This window comes from Lonchura striata, chromosome 1A, assembly GCF_050655825.1.
Source record: "Lonchura striata isolate lonStrDom1 chromosome 1A, ASM5065582v1, whole genome shotgun sequence".
In the NCBI taxonomy this organism is placed as follows: Eukaryota; Metazoa; Chordata; class Aves; order Passeriformes; family Estrildidae; genus Lonchura; species Lonchura striata.
In genome coordinates, this window is record NC_140741.1 from 74,479,568 (window position 1) to 74,501,852 (window position 22,285).

The 22,285-nt window shown below is 43.4% G+C and overlaps 1 protein-coding gene across 4 annotated transcripts in view; it reads left to right on the top strand.

Moving 5' to 3' along the window:
- EXOC4 (exocyst complex component 4) overlaps window positions 1–22,285 on the top strand; it is a 319,710-nt gene that overhangs the window by 18,848 nt on the left and 278,577 nt on the right. For 2 of the 4 annotated variants that reach the window (XM_077783706.2, XM_085569918.1), the window contains exons 2-4: window positions 512–701; window positions 4,365–4,559; window positions 20,204–20,388. In XM_077783706.2, coding sequence (XP_077639832.1) covers window positions 512–701; window positions 4,365–4,559; window positions 20,204–20,388 — 570 coding nt within the window. Of the gene's footprint in view, window positions 1–511; window positions 702–4,364; window positions 4,560–20,203; window positions 20,391–22,285 lie in introns of all 4 variants that reach the window. The other 2 variants (XM_085569919.1, XM_085569920.1) reach the window with 1 other exon arrangement.

Sequence of the window (22,285 nt, forward strand, 5' to 3'; positions counted from 1 at the left end):
TAATAAACCAGAGTATTGACAGCAAATGATTTCAAACCTGTTTTTATAACAGAAGGAGCTGTGTCCCTCCCCTTTCATCCTTAGACTGCTCTCACAACTTTGGTCGTTATTGATTAAGGGTCCAAGCCGTGTCTCACTGTGGTTTGTTGGAGTTGGGTGCTGGGAGGAAGAATGCTTTGAAAGGTTTTAATTTTGGATTTTGTGTGTGTTTTTCTTTTTCCTTTCATAGTAGTAGTTTAATCAATTTTTTTTTTCCCTTTTGTTGTTAAGCTTGGCCCGCTTTGCTCTGTTCCTGATCACGTTTCACAGCATTCAGTTGAGAGGTTGCTGGTATTGTGGCAATGTCAAACCATGACAACAAGGGAGGTTCTCGCACAATTTTGGTGGGTTCGCCTCATTGTCTGCATGAGAGGACAAAGCCTTGAAGTTTCTCCTTGTTTTATTTTCTCGCAGTGCATTGATCTCTACTGAATAAACTCCAGATTAACTTTTACCGTCTTGGTGTCCTCAGGACTTTATCCAGCAGCGATGACGTGGAGGACCGGGAGAACGAGAAGGGGCGGCTGGAGGAGGCGTACGAGAAGTGCGACCGCGACCTGGACGAGCTGATCGTGCAGCACTACACGGAGCTGACCACGGCCATCCGCACCTACCAGAGCATCACCGAGCGCATCACCAACTCCCGCAACAAGATCAAGCAGGTGGGAGCCAGCCCCGAGCGTTCCTGCCCTTGTCGTGTGGGAAACGCATTGCTAAAGGTTTGAAAAGGTGTCTGCTGAGCAAGGCAGGAGCCTCCCCTGATGTGGGAGCCCTGGGCATCCCTGTGGCTGCCCTGGAAGGTCTGGGATCCTGGCAGGGGGTCAGGAAACCTGCTGAAAATCGAATAAAAGTTTTTAAAACACCTCTCAGCTGCCCCATCTCTGGGTCAGAAAAGAGCTCAATCTGACATGTGTCAGCTCCACGGACTGTGCTCCACCTGAAAACCTTATTTTTTTCCTGGCTGCTGTTGTTTTATTGGTGGTTTTGCTACCCGTAACTGCCAGTGATGGAAGCTCCTGTTTTAAGCTTTTGATTCTCCCTCTATTTTTCCAGCTTCTCAGCATAATTTCAAATGGAATTAAAATTGAGTTGAGAAAGTGCTGTTACCACCGAATTCCCACCTGGAGTATGTGTCCAACCCTGTTGGAACAGGTCTAGAGGAGTCCCCAGAGCTGCTTCAGGGCTGGAGCCCCTCTGGTCTAGAGCCAGCCTGGGAGAGCTGGGAATGTTCCCCTGGAGGAGGGAAGGATCCAGGGAGAGCTTCCAGCACATTCCAGGCCCTGAAGGGGCTCCAGGAGAGCTGCAGAGGGACTGGGGACAAGGGATGGAGGGACAGGACCCAGGGAATGGCTCCCACTGCCAGAGGGCAGCCAGGGATGGGATCTTGGGAATGAGGAATTCCTGGCTGGGCTGGGATTGCCAGAGCAGCTGGGGCTGCCCCTGGATCCCTGGAATGTCCCAGGCCAGGCTGGACACTGGGGCTGGAGCAGCCTGGGACAGTGGGAGGTGTCCCTGCCCATGGCAGGGATTGAAAGATGATTTTTAAGTTCTCTTCAACCCCACATCTTGGCATGACTCTAAATCTAAGCTAGGCCTGAATACCAGTGACTGTGTCACTACAGGACCACCCAGTCCTACCATTGTCCCAAGCTGTGTCTTAATGGCAACATTTTCAGGATTTCCCTGAGAACTGAAGTTGTTAAAAGTCAAACTGAGAGGTGGATGTGAAGCACAAAGCTCTGCAGTGTCCCTGTTCATTTATTGTCTGGGCATGTTGCTCTCAGGTTTTTGAAGTCTCCAGGGCTGCTGAGCTCACACCTTTCCATCTCATCTTTTCATCTTTTGCTATCTTGGCCTTCAAGCACCTCCTGAATAGTCTGGGTGATTCATCATCTTGCTTTTTGCTCACAGAATATGAATTTTGATGCTATTTCCAAGCTCAGCTGTGTTGTGTGAACATGAGCTTTGTGCCCCTGAATCTTTCTGCATTTTGAGTGCTCACACTTTTCGGGTATGGTGCCAGTAAATAACTCTGGCACTCGTGGCTGGGGACTTGATTGAGCTGCTCTGTCCCTGCAGCAGCAGATAAGTTCTTTGGGTTCCTATCTTGCACTTCCTGTGCAGTTTGCTGTACCTGAACTTTGCACAACAGGCACCTAATTTTTCTTACTTTATATTTTTTTTCTTGGCTCTGTGGAAGTCTCAGCTTAAAACCTTTCTCTGAAGTGCGTTAGGAGCAGCAAATTTTTACCCTTGTGGGGTTACATACTGACCCTTTTGGCTTTGAAAATTCATTTAACATTTTCAAAGAAAATGAGACCATTCTACTGCTTTCCAAGGGTAAGAGTTCATTCCAGGATTTATGGACAAAGCTCTGCACTCTGAAAGCAGAGATCAATTCCACTAAATTTGAAATCAACTGTAGGCAGTGGCCTGGTTTCACACAGTGTGCAAAGCTTTGCAGAGGTCAACACAAGCAGAGAGTGGTGTGACCTTTGGGTCCTACCTAGAAGAATGACTGTGAGGGTGAGGGACCTTCTGGTATTTAAGTTGGCTTATTAGTTTTGGTCAATATATATTGAAGTGGTTTTGACCTAATCTCACAGGATGACAAACCCGGATCTGGTTTGTCATCAATCTGTGTTACACTCTCAGGCTTGCTCTTCATGTTCCCCTCTGTGCAAGGAAATTGTACAAGTGACAGATATTCCAGATCCTTCTGTGGATCTGCCTTTTGTGGTCTCCTGGTAGGAAAGGTTTAGTTTTGGGTTTAGCTACAGAGGTGTTGCCTCTGTAAAACTGAATTATGAATCAGAAACTATTTGGGCTCCCGAGGGGATTTTTTTTTTAAAGATGTGCTGTTCATTCCTTGCCCTGCTCCCAGATGTGGATGGAGATCTTTCTTGCAAGGACAGGAGCAGGAATGTCTGGTGAGATTCCTTCTGACCCCATGATTGTTTTGCTGACCTAATTTGGCTCTCTGTAGCTGCAGTCCACTGATGAAGCTGTGCCAGGTCAGTGAAATATTTCCAGTTAATGCATTGAACAGGGATTAGATGTGATCTCTGTGTGTGTTTGTTTGCCTCTGCTTTTTAGGACACTCGTAGATGAGGTTTTTTTTTTTGTTGGCTGAGGATTTTTCCATGCTTCTCTTTTCAGAAGGACATTTTGGAGTTGCAGTATTGAAATCTCAAACTCTCCTGCCTCTGGAGAGAAGCTGTTTTATGGAGCTGTTGTTATTTACCAGTGTCCAGTATTGGTCCACTGATGTGTTTTTCACATAGATTTTTTTTTTTTTAACTGCCTTCAGGTGAACAAGGCAGGAGAAAGTGCAGCTGAAGTGGGATTTGTGGAGTGCTTTGAAGGCTCATTATTTAAAAATAAATTGAAGGGCTCCTTCTGAGTGTCTCTCTTCATGTGTAATTCAGTGAGAGTTCAGCCTGAGAAAAGGTTGGGCCCCAAGTATTCATAACTTATCACAAAACAAGAGTGGTGTGAAGGCAATGTGTGAAGCTGTGCTGCTAATTGCTTCCACATTTTAGTATGGATTGTTGATTTGCATTAAGCAGGAAAAGCTAGGTTACACTGACCTTACCAGGGAGAATCTGAAAGCAGGGAATGCTAAGAGAATGGAGAAGGAAAACTCTTGGTGTTGCCTAAATGGAGAAAAATCAGCGATTTTGCCACTTGGATGATGGCATGAGGCTCAGAACCAAGCTGCATGGCAGCAGTAAAGAGTTTGTAATGGCTTGATAAATAATGAAAATGCTGATCTGGACTTATAAATGTTCTGATTAAATCTTCTCTTCCAAAAAAAAAAAACAAAAACCTGGTATTGCTCAAGTTATTGAGAAAATGGTTTTACTCTTAGCTGGTCTTTTTTCAGAGCAAAACCACCAAACTTGAAGAAAGGAGGAGACTGCCAAAAGATTTAATAGGCAGATGGAAAATGTTTGCAGCAGGAAAATTAGTGGTGGCTTATTTGTTTCCACAGAAAATTAGATTCTTGCTGTTTGCCAAAATACTGAATTGGTTCTTGGGAAATGGCCTTGGTTGTGGTTAACAGGATCTGGTGTTTTATTGCATTGTGGTACTTCAGTGAAATTTTCACTAGTGGTATAAAACTTGCAATAAAGACAACTTCACTATCAGAGAAATTAATTTTTTAGGGTCTGTAAAGTTCTCCTCGGCCAAGGCAGCATGAAGGAAATCAGATTTAATTTTACCCTGGAGATATTTTTGGGATTCCTAATGGAGCAGCCATGGGGAAGGGCTGCTCTCAGTTGCAGGGCCAGATGTCATTAACCCTTGCTGTGCTGCTGCAGGTGAAGGAGAACCTGCTGTCCTGCAAGATGCTGCTGCACTGCAAACGGGACGAGCTGCGCAAGCTGTGGATCGAGGGCATCGAGCACAAGCACGTCCTGAACCTCCTGGATGAGATTGAGAACATCAAGCAGGTCCCTCAGAAACTGGAGCAGTGCATGGCCAGCAAGCGCTACCTCAACGCCACCGACATGCTGGTACTCTTTTTTTTGCCCTCCCCTCTTTTTGCCCCCCTTTTATTCCCCTTTCCCTCCCATCTCCTTCTTTTGCACTCTCATGCTTTATTTCACAATTACATTTTCCAGACATCTGCCTGGATCATCATCTTTCTTAAAATCTTGCCAATCATTTCAAGCCCGTTTTTATAACAGAAGGAGGTGCCCTGTGTCCCTCCTCTTTCATCCCCAGAATGCTCTCACAACTTTGGTCGTTATCCACAGGGGAGGTTCTTGCACAGTTTAGGTGGGTTTGCCTCATTTGTCTGCATGAGAGGACAAAGCCTTAAGGTTTAGGTTGGGGATTAGGAGGAATGTCTTCACAAAAAGAGTGATCAGAGGTGGGAATGCACTGCTGTGAGGGGTTTGGAGTCCTCACTCCTGGAGCTGTCCATGGAATTCCTGGATGTGGCACTCACTGGTGGGGATTTGCCATAGGCTGGACTTGATCATCTCAGACATCTTTTCCTACCTAATTGGTTTTGTGACTCTGATTCTTTTCCCAAGCCTCTTGATCCTTTCTTCTTACTTTCAATCTCTTTTTCTCCCTTTCTTCAAATGTTTTTTTCACTTCAGTTCCATCTCTTTTATTAGCCTGCCTTTCCATTCCAGTCTTGTCCAGGAGTTTCCTGGACTTCTCTAATAACAACAATCTGGTATTTTTCTAAACTTAAAAAGCACATTTCCTGACCAGGCTCCAGCCCTTCTTTTCCTGGAACTGTCTTTAAGAATTAAAAACAAGAGAGGTGATTTTTCTCTTCTCAGTCCTGACATGTGGAGTGCTCAGTCCAGTTCTGGGCTCTCCAGATGGAGTTACTGGGTCCAGGCCAGTGGGGGATTACAGGGATGGTTAAGGAGCATCTCACATGTGCAGAGAGGCTGAGAGAATCCTCAGGGAGATGTTTTTGATGGTTATTATTGTTTCATGGGAGGGTGCAAAGGAAACAGAGCCAGACTCTCCTTTATGGAGCCCAGGCATGGGAGAAGAGGAATGGGCACAGCCTGAAACACAAGGAATAGTTTGACCCTAAAGCAGCCCTTTTTTTACTGCAGGGATGGTTGAACACTTGAAGTTCAAGCTCTATGGACACACAGAGGTTTTGCAGTCTCCCTCAGTGGAAAATTTCCAAATCCAGATTGGACGTGGCTCTAGGGTGCCCATGCTTGGGCAGGGAAGTGGATTTGATATTCTCTACGGGTCCTTTCCATCCTGAGCCACAAAAAGTAGAGGCAAAAGTGCTACCTCTGTTTCTTACTCCTCTTTGCCAGGCAGTGCCTTTAAGGCCATCTTTTCACTGCCTTTTGTTGGGTTTTTTTTCCACTTCACTGCCCTTTGTTGTCTCACTTAGCTGTGCCTCTTCACTTCTTTTAAACAAGTCATTACCCAACAGGAGAAAGAGCTGGAAATTGTCACCCTGAGCTTTCATTTCCTCCTTTTTGCTTTATCTTACTTCACCTTAAACATGATTTTGTAAAACTTACCTTGTTCTCTCTGCTGGATTTCCCACAGATGCCACCCCCATCCCATGGCCTGTAGAACCCACCTGGTTTTTGTTGTTGCTGTCACATCCTCGTGTCTGGTTTCACTCTGCCATCACCTTCCTTTTGTTTTTCTGTTCCTCCTCCTCTCCTGTGCCAGCCCTGCTGCAGTCAGAGGATCATGGAATGGTTTGGGTTGGGAAAGGAGCCTTAAATCTCACCCAGTGCCACTCCTGCCATGGCAGGGACTCCTTCCACTGCCCCAGGCTGCTTCAAGCCCTGTCCAGCCTGGCCTTGGACAACTCCGGAAATGGGAGAATCAAAGTGTGGTGTTTGCCTGATATTTTCAATTGTCAGATGTAAAAAAGGTGTTAGTTAAGGGTGTTCAGTGTAGGTACCAAAATGTGATACTCACAGATGCCACCAGTATGAGTTGAAATATTGGTGCTTTTTTCACCAGTGTGCCTGTTTTTTTTTTGTTTGTTTGTTTTGTTTGGGTTTTTTGTTTGTTTTTTTCTTGGGGGTTCTTTTTTGAATTTTTTTTTTTTTCAAAATGCCAGACAAGTAATCTATTTCCTATTTGAAATCTGTGTTAGGAAGTGTAAGAAGAAAAATAACCTTGCTTAAGATTTCTCATGCACTGTGCTTTAGAAATGGTTTTCAACCTGTGTATTTGATATTTATGGGTTTGCAATATTTTGTGTATGTTTATTTTAAATATAAGCACTTATGTGTATATAAATATGTGTGCTTGGGTAAAGTTGCCTGTGGCTATGAGGGAGAGACAGCATTAGATCTCTCTGATTTATAGACTTCTGCAGCATTTCTGTTGCTGCTCTGTTTGGTTGTTTTTTGTTTTCAGCATAGCAAATATTTTCTAATAAATCAAATAGTAATGGCATAAAAAGCAGCTGTTAGTTCATGGGCTTTTTTTGAATATATATCAAGCAATGCAGAGAAACCTCAAGTGGAAATTGAACATTCAATTTCAGCCACTCATTGACACTTGCAATTCTCATTTGAAGACAAATGTGCCTGTATAAAGAAACAGTAATTCACCTGCATTTGGAGCTTTTCCCTGGCCAAAAATCACTGCAGGCTCATTGGCTTTTGCCATCTTGTGTTAACACAGCTCTGCGAGGCTGTGATGTTGTAATCACTCACTGGCTGGGGATAATTCCCTTCTCCTTTGATATGATAGGAACATTATGTAAAATCATTACTGATCTGTCAGGGAGGCACGGTGTCCATAGATCTGCCTGTCCTTTGGGTTCATTCCTCAAGGTAAACAGCTGCTCGTGGCTCAGGAGAAGCCCAAAGTGCTCTGACGAGGAGTTTGTAGCCCTCAGCCTGCACTTGCAGCCCTGATTAATGCTGTTCCTGTAGCCTTGTGATCCATACAGTCAGAATGAGACCTTTGCAGCCCTTTGCTGGCTGGATGCAATCCTTCCAAAGGCATCATTCCAGCCTGCTGCATCCCATCCCTGCAGCCTGCTCTTTGTATTCCACTCACATTAATTGAAGTAATTTTGCCACTGAAGCGTGTTTCAAACCTCTGCATTTAAATTGAAATTTTAATTCCCTTATTGTTTGGAAAAGACGGCTGAGGATGGCTTGTTACAGGTTTCATTATCACTCAAAACTCTCCAGCTGCTGGTTCTAATGTGCAGTGACTGAGTAATGCAGGCAAGGTTTGTTAATAAAAGACTGGCAGCTTTTCCCAGTTGGATAAACACAATGCAGAGGTACTTTGTGACAGCTTACATTTGTATGAAGTTAAATTTTTTTTTTTAAGTGACAGTTTTTTTTTTCCTTCTGATTCTGTATCCAGCCAGAGCAGCACACAAATATCAGGTGTTCCCCATTGCGTGTTCCTCCAGCATCTTGATAATTCCAGGAGCACAGGCAGTAGGATCAGGTTTGCTGTCCTGTAATTGCACATTACAGGGTGTCTAAAAGAATCAATTTCCAGCATCCTTTGAATTGTGAAGCTTTGGAGAATTTGGGAATGTCTGGAACAGATAAAACGCCTGTTTGAGCTGGAATGCATTTTAGTTATTTTCCATTTCTTTATGTGCCTTTTTTATAGAGTGAGTTTGTATATTTGCCTGAAATGGAGCTGGTTTTTCACACACTGAATTACTAACAGCAACAGTCACTTTTATGGGGCACTTGAGTGCACGTGCAGCCATTTGTGGGTGGTTTTTGTTTAATGTAAAACAAGAAAAGGGTTCAGGGGGGACCTCCTGGCTCTGCACAAGTCCCTGACAGGCGGGGACAGCCAGGGAGGATCAGGCTCTGCTCCCAGGGAACAGGGACAGGAGGAGGAAATGGCCTCAAGCTGGGCCAGGGGAGGCTCAGGGTGGATTTTGGGGAGAATTTCTTCATGGAAAGGGCAGTGCTGGTGGAATCCCCAACCCTGGAGGGATTTAAAGCCATGTGCATGTGGCATTTGGGGACGTGGACCAATGGTGGCCTTGGCGGTGCTGGGAATGGTTGGACTCGATGCTCTGAGAGCTGTTTTCCAACCTAAACAATTCCACAATTCTGCCATCTGCTACTGAGGGGAAATTGTGACCCAGGAGGAGCTTCCTAAGAACAGTCTTGGAGAGGGGAGCAGAGCAGGGGCCAGAGACACTGTCACTTCCCACTGTCACCTCAGGGACGCTGAAGTCACTTCCCTGGAAGCCTGAGGAAACCTTCTCAAGCTACAACAGGGAAGGTCTAGGTTGGATATTAGGAAAAAAACTTTCACTGAAAGAATAATAAAATACTGGAATTGTCTTCCTAGGGAGGTGGTGGAATCACCATCTCTGGATGTGTTTAAAAGAAGACTGGACTTGGCACTTGGTGCTATAGTCTAGTTGTGGTGTTGGGGCATAGGTTGGACTTGATGATCTTAGAGGTTTCTTCCAACCTCATTATTCTGGGATTCTGTGAATCCAAGTTCTTCCAAAGGAGAAGTTCTGGGAGTCCTCCACATCACCAGAAGCCAGAGCAGAGATCAGCAGCAGGACAGGAGATTGACCCTTTTAGGGAAGAGTTTCATGTCCAGTCTCCCCAGCACTGGGCTGTGCATTGATTATGCTCTGCACGGTAATTAAGAAACTTATTAGCTCAAGATTGTGGAGATCTGTGCTGTTACTTTAATTCTTTGGATTCCACTATTGACCCATGAGGTCCTTGTAGGGAAAACTTAATATTTGCTATTTGCTTCTATAATTTAAGAGCTGAAATGCTGAAAACAGTGAAGAAACATTGTTGAATGAAGTAATTTAAGGTCATGTCATATAATGAAATAAAAACTCTTTAGGCTACTTTGGTTTTGTGTCTGGATTTGCCCTTGTGGCAGGTAATAAACACTGAAACTGCAGAAATCTGTCCATGGGAGCAGAGGGAGGATCATTGCTATTTCCACCTGAATTTCTTTTTATTAGGAAGACAAGAAGGAAGAATGAAGGTGGGAAGAAGGAAGGATGGAGCCCTTTGATTATTCTTCACTTCACTTCCCCCATCCTTGTGTTACAGAGTGAGGAATTGGTGTTTTCCTCATGGGCTCATCCTTCTCCGACGTCTTTTTCCCAGGAAATAAAAAGCTGTCAGTACTTTGTTTCTCCAGAAGCAGGGAATGCCCCAGCACCTGCTTTTCATTCTTTTGCAGTGTTAAAGACTTAAACTTCAGGTTTTTAATGTCAGGAAAATAATCATATGATGTGAGTAATAGCAGGAGGATTTTTTTTGGAGCTGGTCGCTTTTTCACGGCACATTTGGCATTAAAAAAAAAAAGTAGTTTTGTTTTTTTAAAGTCAGGACTTTAGAACGCAACTGAGTGGCTGGATGACAACAGGGGCAGAAGTGGAAGGGCTGTTAATGAGTGGAAATGCTGTGCAGAAATCATGGAATTCTAGAATGGTTTGGGTTGGAAAGGACATTAAAGCCCTTCAAGTGCCACCTCTGCCTGGCAGGGACACCTCCCAATGTCCCAGGCTGCTCCAAGCCCCATCCAGCCTGGCTTTGGACATTCCAAAAATAAAAAATTCCTTTAAAATATTGAAATATTTTAAAGGAATATTGAAATATTTTCTCAGGGATCCAAGGGCAGCCCCAGCTGCTTGGGGAAACAAATGAAGGTGGCACAGGAAGAGGAGATAGAGGAGAAATGAAGCAGGGACATCTGGAGAGCAGCGAGGACAAGGAGCCCCATTTGCTGTGGCAAGAGGGAGTCAAACAAAGCCTTTAAAAAATTGAAATATTTTCTCAGGGGCTGAGGGTGTTTTTTTGCTCAGTGTGCAAAATATTTACTCATCACATAATGAGCATCTCATCCCAGAGCAGTTGGGGCTGCCCCTGGATCCCTGGAATGTCCCAGGCCAGGCTGGACACTGGGGCTGGAGCAGCCTGGGACAGAGGGAGCTGTCCCTGCCGTGGCAGGGGTGGCACTGGAGGGGCTTTAAGGTCCCTTCAACCCAAATTCTGATTCTCTGTCCTCCTCAGCACCTCCCTGGAAAACACCCTGGGCATGGCTGGGAGCTTTAATTTTTATTATTTGACTGCAGCTGCCACCTGTGGCTGTCCTCAGGATGGCACAAGGAGAGTCTTTCAATTAAAAATACCTTGTGGTGAGCAGAGTTCTTAACACCTTAAGTAGCCTGGAATAATGAAATAAATAAAAACAGCAGTGCAGTTCTCAGTCTGCATTTTATTTACTGCCTGCCTTTCAGCTGGAACAAGGAAAATCAATGAAAACAGTTTAATTTTGTTTCTGCATTCCTTAGTGCAGCGCTGGGATTCACGTGCTGCTGTGCAAGAGTTTTATATTTTGGAATTAAGTGGAAATAATAGACATGGGTTTGTTTAGGATTCTGTAGAGATGTTTTTAGAGGTAAATTTAAATTTTGGCTCAGCTTGAAGTTCTCTTTTGGGAAGTGAGGTCTCTGGGGTTGTGTCTCATTTAATGTGAGGTTTCTATTAATTGTTAACGATTGGCTAATCCGATTTCTTTGGGTGAGGGACAGGTGAGGAAGAGGCACCTTGTTTTTTTGTTAATTTTATTAATTCCACGTGTACCTGGAATATGTTCTGGTCATTCCAAAAACCATGGAAATCATGGCCTTTGTGTGTCTGGGGCCACACAAGGAGGATCTGAAGGCGTTTGGTTTGTCCAGGTTGAGTTTGGTAGAATGATGGTAAATTCCATGTGCAAAAGGATTGGGGGTGTTTATTCTTATATTGTTTTTCACCTCTCTTCTGTAAATTTTTCCTGTTTTTTCCTTAAATTCCTTAAATTTAAGAAATTTTAATTTTTTATATGTAAGAAATTATTTTTTTTAATTTATTTTTTTCCTTAAATACTGCTTTGATTATTTTTTAAATAAACTTTAGGCTAGTTTTAAACACATTAGAACATGGAATTTTTATCCTTTAGAAACACTTTATTTTTTTCCCCCTGGACACAGTTATCAATGACTTGCTCTCACTCTTCTCCTGCTATAATTTGCATTATCAGGGCAGCCTCTTGCATGAAGTTTGAGTACCTAAATTCGTTTGCATGGCCATGAGTTTGACCCCAGCTCTCCTCAGGGCCTCTCCAGAGCATCATCAGGGGGCTCTGCTGATAACAACCCTTCATTCCAGCAGATAAAAGTTTATTTAATAACAAATCAGGCTGTGATGAAGGTGGAGCAGAGCTGGAATACAGAGGAGTCTTTTCCAGCAATCCTTGGTCTTTCCAGGAATTCTTTTTTAAACTCTGGGGTGTAAGACAGAATTTTATCCCCAGTAAAACATTGCAGCAACACCAGGAAAGAATTGTTGAAGGGTTATGGGACTCTATAAAATCCAGACTGAATAAATCTGGATAAGTAAATCACATATAAATCTGATTGAATTGCTTTGAAAATGCAGCTTAAAAGCTGGTGGATAGGTGTAATAAATTCAGTTTTCACGAAAGCATTTGAAACATTTGGGATGAAAATGGAAATGAGAAGTGAAAGGAAAAAGTCTTGGGTAATTCTGTCATGCCAGGAGATAATTCTGCCATTTCAGGGAAGTCATTTGTCCATACTGGTGGAGAAATTGCAGAATTTGTGTTCAGGTCCAAGTGAGCAGTTGGATAAAGCTCTTGTTTTTAGCCCCTCTCTTCCTTGAGCACCACTTTTGGTTCCAGCACTTTGTTGCTAGAAAGACATTGATGAATTACAGCGAGTGGAGGAGGAAGGAGAATGATTGATGGGTGACTGAGGCAAATGCAAAAGAATTAAATTTCTGTAGCTGGAGGAAAGGACAGCAAGTGAGGAACATAATTTTATAAATATTTAAAAGTTTGCTGAGGGAAAACAGTGTTTGGTCATTGCCATTGGAACACTTAAGAAAAATAAAAGCTGTTTGTCCTTTGTGTTAAGGTGTTTCAGTCCAGCTTTGTCCAAAATAACCTTTTACTTTCGTTTGTGCATTTTTTCCTCTCCTTCCCCCCTCAGATCAGTTTGCTTGTCCCAGGATGAGCTGTTTTCCTGCAAACTGAGCACTTTTTTTGTGTGTGTAGCTCAGAATCTTTCCAAGTAATTTTCCAAACCTCTCAGCTTCAGTCATCTGTGTCATTCCCCCCCTTTTTGTGCATCATTTGCTCACAAATCCTTTCATGCCATGAAGGAGAGCGAGTTCAGCTCGTCCTGAAACATTGCAAAAGAACCATAATCATAATTTATAGCTCTTTCTCTGCTTTTTGCTTGTTGGTTCTTACAAGATTTTGAAAGGTGAACAAAACTGGGAGCAATTTCTTCCCTCACTTAATATCCATCGTGTTAGCACCCAGTGCTGTCCATCAGGTTAATCCTCATCTCTGGGGTTCCTTTGCTCCTTTTCCTGTTCTTAGGGAGAAGGAGGCAGTGGCAGTCAGGAATATCATGGCTGATCTCTGTGCTTTTCCTGTTTTCCATGATTTTACCTGAACACTCTCTGCTTTAGGATCATCAGGGTGGTTTTTAAGTTCGGGGTCATCTTAATAATTCCTATTTACTGGTTTGTTTTGATGCCACCTCACGCTGTGCTGTGGCAATTTGGTAGCAGGCAATTCCCAACCCTTGGATTTCTTATTTCTTAAGTTTTCCTTGTATCCCATTATTTGGCTGGCCCATCCTCAAAGGCCATCACTATTCAGCTTCATCCTGATTCACCTTGCAACCAAAATATTGCAACAAATCTACAGATGAAACACAGCCTTGATAAAACTTGATAGCCTTGATAAAACTTGTGTCAAGGTTGGAATTAAAAGATATTAAATCCAAAAGATACTGGAATTGAAAACCATTATATCCAAAAGATACTGGAATTAAAATCACAGCCTTGATAAAACCTGTCAAGGTTGGAATTAAAAGATATAAATGCAGTGTAAAACAGGTTTAATCAGGTGCTCCTTAAGTGTTGCCAGCAGTGGAGGCTGCAGATGCTTCACAAGCTTTTGGTTTTGGTATTCTGTGATTCCCTGCATTGTCCATCAAAAATATGGGAATTTTGCAGCCTTAAATTCAGGAGCTCCTTGGTTATTTTATTGCTAACAAACTTACGAGTGATTTGGAGGTTTGAGGTGGGAAAAAACAGAGAAGACAAACAAACCCTGCAGAAGTAAACATTTTCTCACTGCTCTCCAGGTACAACTCACGTCAAACAGCTTTATTTATTCACCTCCCTTTTCACAAGTTGCTTTTTCCATGGCTTTTGCTCAATCTGTCACAGTTCCTGTGCTGAGGCAGTGGGTGGCACAGGGGTTGGGTGGCACCTAGCAGTGTCTCTTGCTGCTGTTCTGCCTTTCTCAGTGTTGAATTAAGCTCTTTTCTGACCCAGAAATGAGGCAGCTGAGAGATGTTTGAAAAACTTTTATTCCATTTTCAGCCTCACTTGAAGGGTGAGACAATACAGATGTTATAATTCACGCCATCACAATCAGAAGCCAATTATTTCATAATTACAACACATTATAAGTGTTTATTGGTCTGACACCACGCTGTCAATGCCTTAAAGCCAATCCTCTAAAATTGCCCATCGTGGGTCCTGCTGCAGTGCATCTTTCCCAGTTCTGTTTCTCCAAAGGACCCAGTCTGATTTAAGGCCACCCTTTGAAACTTGTCTCAGGTTCCATTTCTGTCTGTCCCATTGCAGGGCATTTCTCAGTCAGCATTTCTCATCTCCAGGTTTGCACACAGATGCACTGTGTGAGCTTTTGTCAGGCTTTGAGGATTCTCCACAACTCCATTTCCCACATTTCCCCCTCTCTCTTGAACAGAAAAGACTTCTTTGATGGCTTTGTTTGTTGTGTGCACAGTGAAGCACACAAAGCACTGCTACTAATATTGTCACTACAACAATCAATGTAATTATAACATTAAACTTAGATTAATGTTAACAGGGCCTCTCAGTTGCTCCAAAAAGTCACAAAAGAGTTAATCCAACATCACAGCACTTTGGCTCACAGGTTTGGGTGGGAAGGAGCCTTAAATCCCATCCAGTGCCACCCTTGCCATGGCAGGGACACCTCCCACCATCCCAAACCCTGCCCAACCTGGCCTGGGACACTTCCAGTGATCCAGGGGTGCTGGAGCTCACCCTGGTTCAGGAATGACTCCGTGTGGTGGAAAAGTCTCTCCTCCAAGCCGAGCTTCCAAAGAAAGGCTCAGCAGTCTCTGTTTTGGGTCTCAAGGCAGTTTATTGCAAGTTATCTCAAAGATTTTCTTCTGGGGCTGCTGTGGTTTGCTCACAGCTCAGGCAGAGGCACACACACACCCTGACATCCTCTCTGACCCCGACTGCTTCTTCTCTCCCACCCAGGGCTGCTGCTGTCTTTGATATGGGACATTACGTGTGACATGGTTACAGTTTTCCCCAATGCCCATTACCTATATTAAATGGTGATTTTCTATCTTTTATATGGTACATTGCGTGTTACATGGTTACAGTTTTCCCCAATGCCCATTACCTATATTAAATGGTGATTTTCTATCTTTTATATGGTACATTACGTGTTACATGTTTACAGTTTCCCCAATGCCTATTACCTATATTAAATGGTGATTTTCCACTCTAAACCAATCTGTGAGTGCCAACATCACCAAGAACATGGAGGTGAGGAAGAAGAAAGAGGGAGGACAGGACAGGCCCAAATCCCAAATCCATCTTAAACCTCTGACCCCCATGTACAAAACCAAATCCCCCCTGTACAGCACTCAAAAATTCTTCCCTCTACTCTGTGACTACTTCTACTCTAAAATCTAAATTTTGTGACTTCTTGTTCTTCCTGCAAGGTTGGTAAATCATCCCATGGTTCAAACCCAAAATCCCAGCTGTTTCCAGCTGCCTGCAGGGTCTCAAATGCTTCTGACCTGGGCCCGGAACCTCCAAAAATGTCTGAGGGACATTTTGAGTTCCAACACTGGGGCTGCTCTGGGAATTCCATTCCAGGGAAGAGAGGGATCAGCATTTGTGGGGTTGTCTCTCTGCCTGCTGCCAAATCCCAAAAGCTGCAGTGTGAGAACTTTCCCGTTCCACAGCAGTTTCCAGGCTCAGTCCTTATTTCCTGCAAATGGAATTCAGTGACCTGCTTGTTTAGATCTGCTACACTTATTTAAGCTGGTTTTTAGTCATTTTCCTTTCCTGTACCTCGTGAAAGTGAGTCCCTTGTAAAAGCAGTAGATCAATTCTCCTTTTAAATGTCAGCATTGTTGTATTCACCAGCGAGGCTGCTGGAACCTTCTGGGTTGTTGCTGATTTATTCACTCTTTTATTCCGAGGGCTCAGCTTTTTCCCTTTTGTCAGATTGTGTTTGTGTACAGCTTTGTTTTTTTTATCTGGAATTATGACCCACCACGTTGTTTTCTCTAAACCTTTCTCAGTTGTGTGTTCATGTTTTCATATCTGTTTTCCAATTTCAGAACAGATTGGTTTCCCAGACAGAAAGGCTTTGGTTTTCTAGTTAAATAATTAATAATTGAGGAAGGAATTCTTCCCTGTGAGGGTGGGGAGGCCCTGGCACAGGGTACCCAGGGAACCTGTGGATTCCTGATCCCTGGAAGTGTCCAAGGTCAGGCTGGATGGAGCTTGGAGCACCCTCTGGGATGGTGGAAGATGTCCCTGCCCATGGGGACTTGGTGATCTTTAATGTCCCTTCCAACCCAAACCATTCCATGATTTTATGATTCTATCATTATTTTGGGATTTTTCCCCCTCTCTGAAAAAAAAAATAGATATTTCATCCTTTATCTCTGCTCAGTTCCAGGCCTGTGGGGGTTCAGCAAAGCCTTTGAGGGAATAAATAGATTTCACTGTAAGTAGATTGAGAAACTTTGGCTGAAGTAAGGGAAGAAAGAATTTTGACAAATACCTTGTTAACACTTAGGTTCTTATTCGTTGTAAAATGCTGAGTTAAACCCTTCCAAATTTCCTCTTACACTAAGCAAGTGTTTAGCTGTGTTTTCTTTTTAAGGCAATTAAGCCCTGCTATAAACTGCCTGTGACCTTTAAACAAGCTGCCTAATGGTGCTGGTGCCACGGTTATTTTCTATAAACTTGCAATTTTTGGCTTATACAAAGCACAGCTCTTTTTCCAGGCTTATTTCATCTCTATTTCCTAAAGGGTCTTTGCTGATTTGTAGGTACTAATAAGTAGAGAGAGATAAGAAGATTTGAACATCAGGAATTGCTATCAGATCATCTAAGCCAAATTCTGTGCTAATCCAGGCCAATATTTTAATTAGTGTTTGACTAAATTACATTTATTGTGTGTTTATGAGCAGCTTTCAGTGGGAGAGGGAGCTGAATTTGAGAATTAAAAGAGGTGCTGGTGGGGACTGCCCATTCTTTTGGTACAATTTGCTCATTGTAAAGCAGTTTTTTTCCATAAGAATAACAATTTGTTTATTGTTGATTCCTTTTCCAGCTGCTCTGTGTGGCTGTGGCTCCTCTCTGCACCCCAGCCCCTGCCAAAAGATTAATGTGGGGGAGCTCTTTTACCTGCAATTATCTTTTGTGCCCAGCTAGTCTAGCACAATGCCGTGATCCCCCTTCAGAAAAACAAACAAAAATCATTTCATTTCCATTTAACTGAGCTGTGTGTGTAGAAAAAAAGACCCAGCAAGGACCATCAGCTGCTTTTTCTGGAGCCTTGAACCACGTGGAGTCCTTCTGGACATCTCATTGCCAGGTTTTCTTAGGCTGCTTTTCCCTTATCAGTATTAACTGGAGTCTTGCAGGATAATTCTTCCTTTCTCTATCCAATTCCACATCTTTTAGTGCCTCTGGATGCAGCCAGCAGCTGATGGGTTAAAAACCAGGGAAAGCTGATTGGCATCTCTTGTATAATCCAAGTTTTGGTGTGTTAGGAGCTGAGTGGGGGCACAGAGTCAAAAAAGTTCCTTCTAAAGTTCCACTGTTGATCTGCCTTTAGTGTATTTTAAATTCTGTGCATTTTTTATTGATGTTTTTATTTCCTTTTGGTTGTTTATGCTGTTCTGGGTGATCTATCCAGCACACAAAGGTTTTAATCACATATTTTTTTATTCTGGAATATAACCTTGGGTGCTGCTTTGTTGCCAGGACCTAAATCATCTTTCTGTAACCAAAACTGCAGAAAGGAAAAAACTGTTTGGTTTGGTTTTTAGCATAATATTTCTATTGCCATCTAAACTAACTGGAGACCTTCCTTTACCTTCTTTGAACATGAGTGTAATAAATGGTTGAATATTCAAATTTTTTTATTTAAAAGATGTCCTTGAGAGCTGTATTTTGGTTTTAATATTTTTGGTAAGCAATGAACTTTTTAGGAACTGGCAAGACAAAACCAGAGCTGAGTGGAAATTTTAAATTCACATTCATTGCATTGCAGAGAAAACTTTTCCTGGATGTCTTGGAATTTTTTTTTTTTTTTTCTGTCACTTTTCACTTTTCTTCTGGTTGCTTTTTCACCTCTCAGTTTCTCAATATGACAAATGTTGCTCCTGCTCCTTTTTCTGGTGGGATTTTTGGCCCAGCTCCCCGGGTCGTTGCAGCTCCCCTGAAGCAACTGGGTGGGATCCCAAGTGCCTTTGGGATGGGGAAATTTGGGGAAAAAAGCTCCACCTGCCAAAGGAAAAAGTACCTTTGGGATGGGGAATTTGGGTTTTTCCTTCACTTTTGGGGTGATTTTATGGTGTGTGATGTTCCCAAATGGATACTGGGAAGGAAGAAGATGGACAGTGTAGTGTGGCAAGTGAGGAGATTTACAAATTAATATAAAAAGCTTGGCTGTGCCACTGATATTCCAAGTTTTCCTGGGCTTGGAGGTCAGCAAAGGAATACTCTGGTGATCAAAACGTCTGGTGATGGATGTTCTTTCAGGGGAATGCCTTTGGAATGGGGAAATCTGGGGAAAAAAGCTCCACCTGCCAAAGGAAGAGGAGAGGAATTAACATTTCCACTTCATCCAGAGTTTCCCACGTGGTGCCTGCTGAGCTCCTCCTCTTGAGTGAACTTTGCCACCTCCTCTGGGGAGAAGAAAATTGGGTTTTTCCTTCACTTTTGGGGTGGTTTTATGGTGTGTGATGTTCCCAGATGGATACTGGGAAGGAAGAAGATGGCCAGTGTAGTGTGGCAAGTGAGGAGATTTAAAAATGAATATAAAAAGCTTGGCTGTGCCATGGATATTCCAAGTTTTTCCTGGGCTTGGAGGCCAGCAAAGGAATACTCTGGTGATGGATGTTCTTTCAGCAGAGTTAATATTTACCGGTGCTGAGGGAGCAGCCCTTGGCTGGGCTGGCTGCTCACTGTATCTTTGCTTTTAATTTTTAATGTTTGGCTGACAGGTTTGTTCTGAACCGAGACCCCGAAGTGCAAGCAAATGTCTTATTTCACTGGCAGCATCCTCAGTTAGCAGGGAATGGGTTTTTTTAATTTTATTTTAAACCTCTGCATGCCAAACATGCTCTTTCCAGTTTCTTACAACATCAGCACTGAGAGTTTGGAAGCTGCAGAGGGGTGCCATCATTTATTTATTGGTAACTGGAAATCTCTGTTAAATATAAAAACCAACTGGGAGGGATGCACAGTGAGAGTGTTGCTTTTAGGCACTGATCTGTTGTTCCTGCTGGCTTTTAGTCTGTGTTTGGGTTTTGTCCACATTTATTTTTAGGATAGAAAAGAAAATTAGGAAATTTAAGTGCCCATAGGATGTCAGCTGGTCATTATTTCAGATATTCAAATGGTGTAACCACAGGACATGACCCTTGTGCAGCCTAAAGGATGAGGCCTTCTAAGCTATTTCAGTCATGAGTTTAAACAAATTAAATTTAAGCCATTTCCTCCTCATTTGCAGATTTTGGAATAATGGGGTTTTTTTGTTTTTCTGTAATGGAAAGAATAGCAACCATCAAACACTATTGGTCACTATCTTCTTCTAACACTTTTCTACTTAATAATCCTCTTATTTGGGGATAAACCATGCTTTGATTTTTATTTAAGAACTGTGCTTTCACTAACTTGTTTTATACATACGCTTAATATTTGAAGGCTGAACATTAAATCTGAATTATTTGGACGTTGGAACCTGTGGCAAGCACATTTCTCTCCCTCTCAGGATCTTTCATAGAGGAGCACAGAGGGAAGAAAGAGAAAACAATTTCTATTTCTGTTCCTTGTTTTTCCCATGTGGAATGTGGTTGGAGAATTGTTTCCCTGGGCTGATTACTGGGTTGGATTCTGGTGAGGATTGTTTGAGTTGATGGCCAATCCAACCCACCTGGGGCTGGACTCTCAGAGAGGGTCACAGGTTGTGAGTGAGTTAGAGATGGTAGTTAGAACAAGTAGGTTTGTAGTTTTAGTATTTCCTTTAAATAGTATATTAATGTATTATAGCATAGTTATAATAAAGAAATCATTCAGCCTTCTGAACTGGAGTCAGACACCATCATTTCTTCCCACTGGGTTCGCCTCTATTTACAATAGGAACCCTTCTATATAATTTCTTTGGGAACAGAAATAAAGAAATATTACTTCAAGATTCTCTGTTTTAGAAGGGTTTTAAGGACAGAATCATCCTGAGATCCAAACAATCCAAGAGGAAAATTGCCAAATGGCGAGCATGATGGAATGGATGGATGTCTAAAAACTGTGCCCTGTTTTCCCCCTAGGTGTCAGCAGTGGATTCCCTGGAGGGTCCCCTCCTGCAGGTGGAGGGGCTGAGCGACCTGAGGCTGGAGCTGCACAGCAAGAAGATGAACCTGCACCTGGTGCTGATCGACGAGCTGCACCGGCACCTCTACATCAAATCCACCAACCGCGTGGGGCAGCGCGGCAGGGACAGAGCCCGCCTCGGGTGGGACAGCCTTCCCCGTGCCCTTCAGAGCTGCCACCCCAAACCTGCATTGCTGCCCTGTGCCTTGCTTTGAACAGACAGCTGCCTGCTGAGGAAGGCAGGAGCTTCCCTTAAAATGGAACATGCAAACCCGCTCCCTCCGAATAATTAGAATTTTGAAATGAAAGGGCTCTCAGGAAAAGATGTGGGAGCAGGAATAACAGATCTTTGCTAGGAAAATTAAAAATACAAATGCAATAGTACAAACCAACGCCCTGCCAGAGCCAGCAATGCCCTGAGCCCCTGTGGGTCAGGGAGGTGGCTCAGCCCCATCCCAGGGGGGCTCAGCCCTCCTGCAGTGCCAGCTGTGCTTCTGCTGGAGCAGGATCCTGCACAAGGGGGGAGTTTTCCTCTGGAGCTCCAGGGCTGGGGGAGATGGGCCTGGGCTCCTCTGGGAATGCAGGGGGAAGGAAGCTGCTCCTCTGGGAATGCAGGGGGAAGGAAGCTGCTCCTCTGGGAATGCAGGGGGAAGGAAGCTGCTCCTCTGGGAATGCAGGGGGCAAAGGCTGCTGTGCTGTTCCCAGGTCAGATTGGATCCAGGTAGGAATGCTTGGCTCCTCCCCTGGGCAGAGCATCTCCCCATGGATGCTGGAATTTTCTCAGCCATGCAGGGACACTCAGTGGCCATGGCAGCAGAGATCTCCTGGAGGGAGGATGGGCTGTGGGAGAGATGAGGAAAAAACTGCCCCATGGACAGCAGAGAACTGCCCCACCTCTGGCACATGGGAATTGAACATACACTCCCATTTCCAAGCTAAGACACGTGCAAATCCCTCAGCATTGTGGCTGTGGAGAGCAGAAAATTCAGATTTGTTGATGCACCTCCAAGCCCATTCGTATTCTTTTGCTTTTCTCAGTGCTTCTCTTGGGGTTGTGCTGCTTCCCACAGCTCCTTTGTGCATTCTCTCCCTTCCCTGATTTTATCCCTCTCCTACAAATGTCATGGTCATGAGGCTCAGGTCAGGGAGAGACTGCTCATTTTCTAAGAAATATCCAAGTTTTCAAAGCCTCCCACCTCACCATAAGGTGATGAGATGGAGGCCACAATACTTAAGTGTCTGAGCTGAAATGTGTTGGTTTTGATGTGTTTCCAAGGTGTTTCAAAGGTGTTGAAACTTTTTACCTGGTTGGTGCCTGTGGTCAGTCGAAATTTAGTTAATACAGGCTATTTTTTCCTGATTTTGCTAATTCTGAGTTGCTGCAGGGAAGGAAGATAGAAAGTGGCTGGAAAAGAGAGAGACAATGTTGGGAGGTAATTTTTGCAGAGTAGGAGAGGTGGGGAGCAAAAGGTGAGCCAGCACTTGATAGAGATGCAGAGAACAGATAAATGAGCATTTTATTGTGAGAATGAATAAAAATCTACTTGCCAAAAGTATAATAAGAAAAGTATAAATGCACGATAGCCAGTTGCATTAAATGAATTTATGGAGGAAAGGATTGGTTGAAATTGAAATTTCTAGGAAGGAGGGTTGCTAGCAAATCAGTCTCTTCCTTACTCATCATCTTAATTTAAAACAGCCACAAAGCTTTGGTCTACCCAGACTGGGGGACTGCTAATTAACTTCATTTTTGTGGCTTCATCTCACTCTGGATTCTCTTTATTTCACTTCCCCTGATGCCCATTGTGGATATTTGATAACAGGAACTCTTGCAGCAAGGGTGGCTTTTTGCTTTGGGTGCTTCTTCTGCAGGATACCAAGCTTAACCCTTGTTTTTTCACATTTCCATGAGCATTTTGACCTCTAAGCAAACATCCTGAGCTCCACTGTAGGAGATTTCTTTCTCCTAAAAATGATTTCTTGCTTGTGTCCCCCTGCCACATCCAGCAGCTGAATCAGTGTGACACATTTTTGGCAAC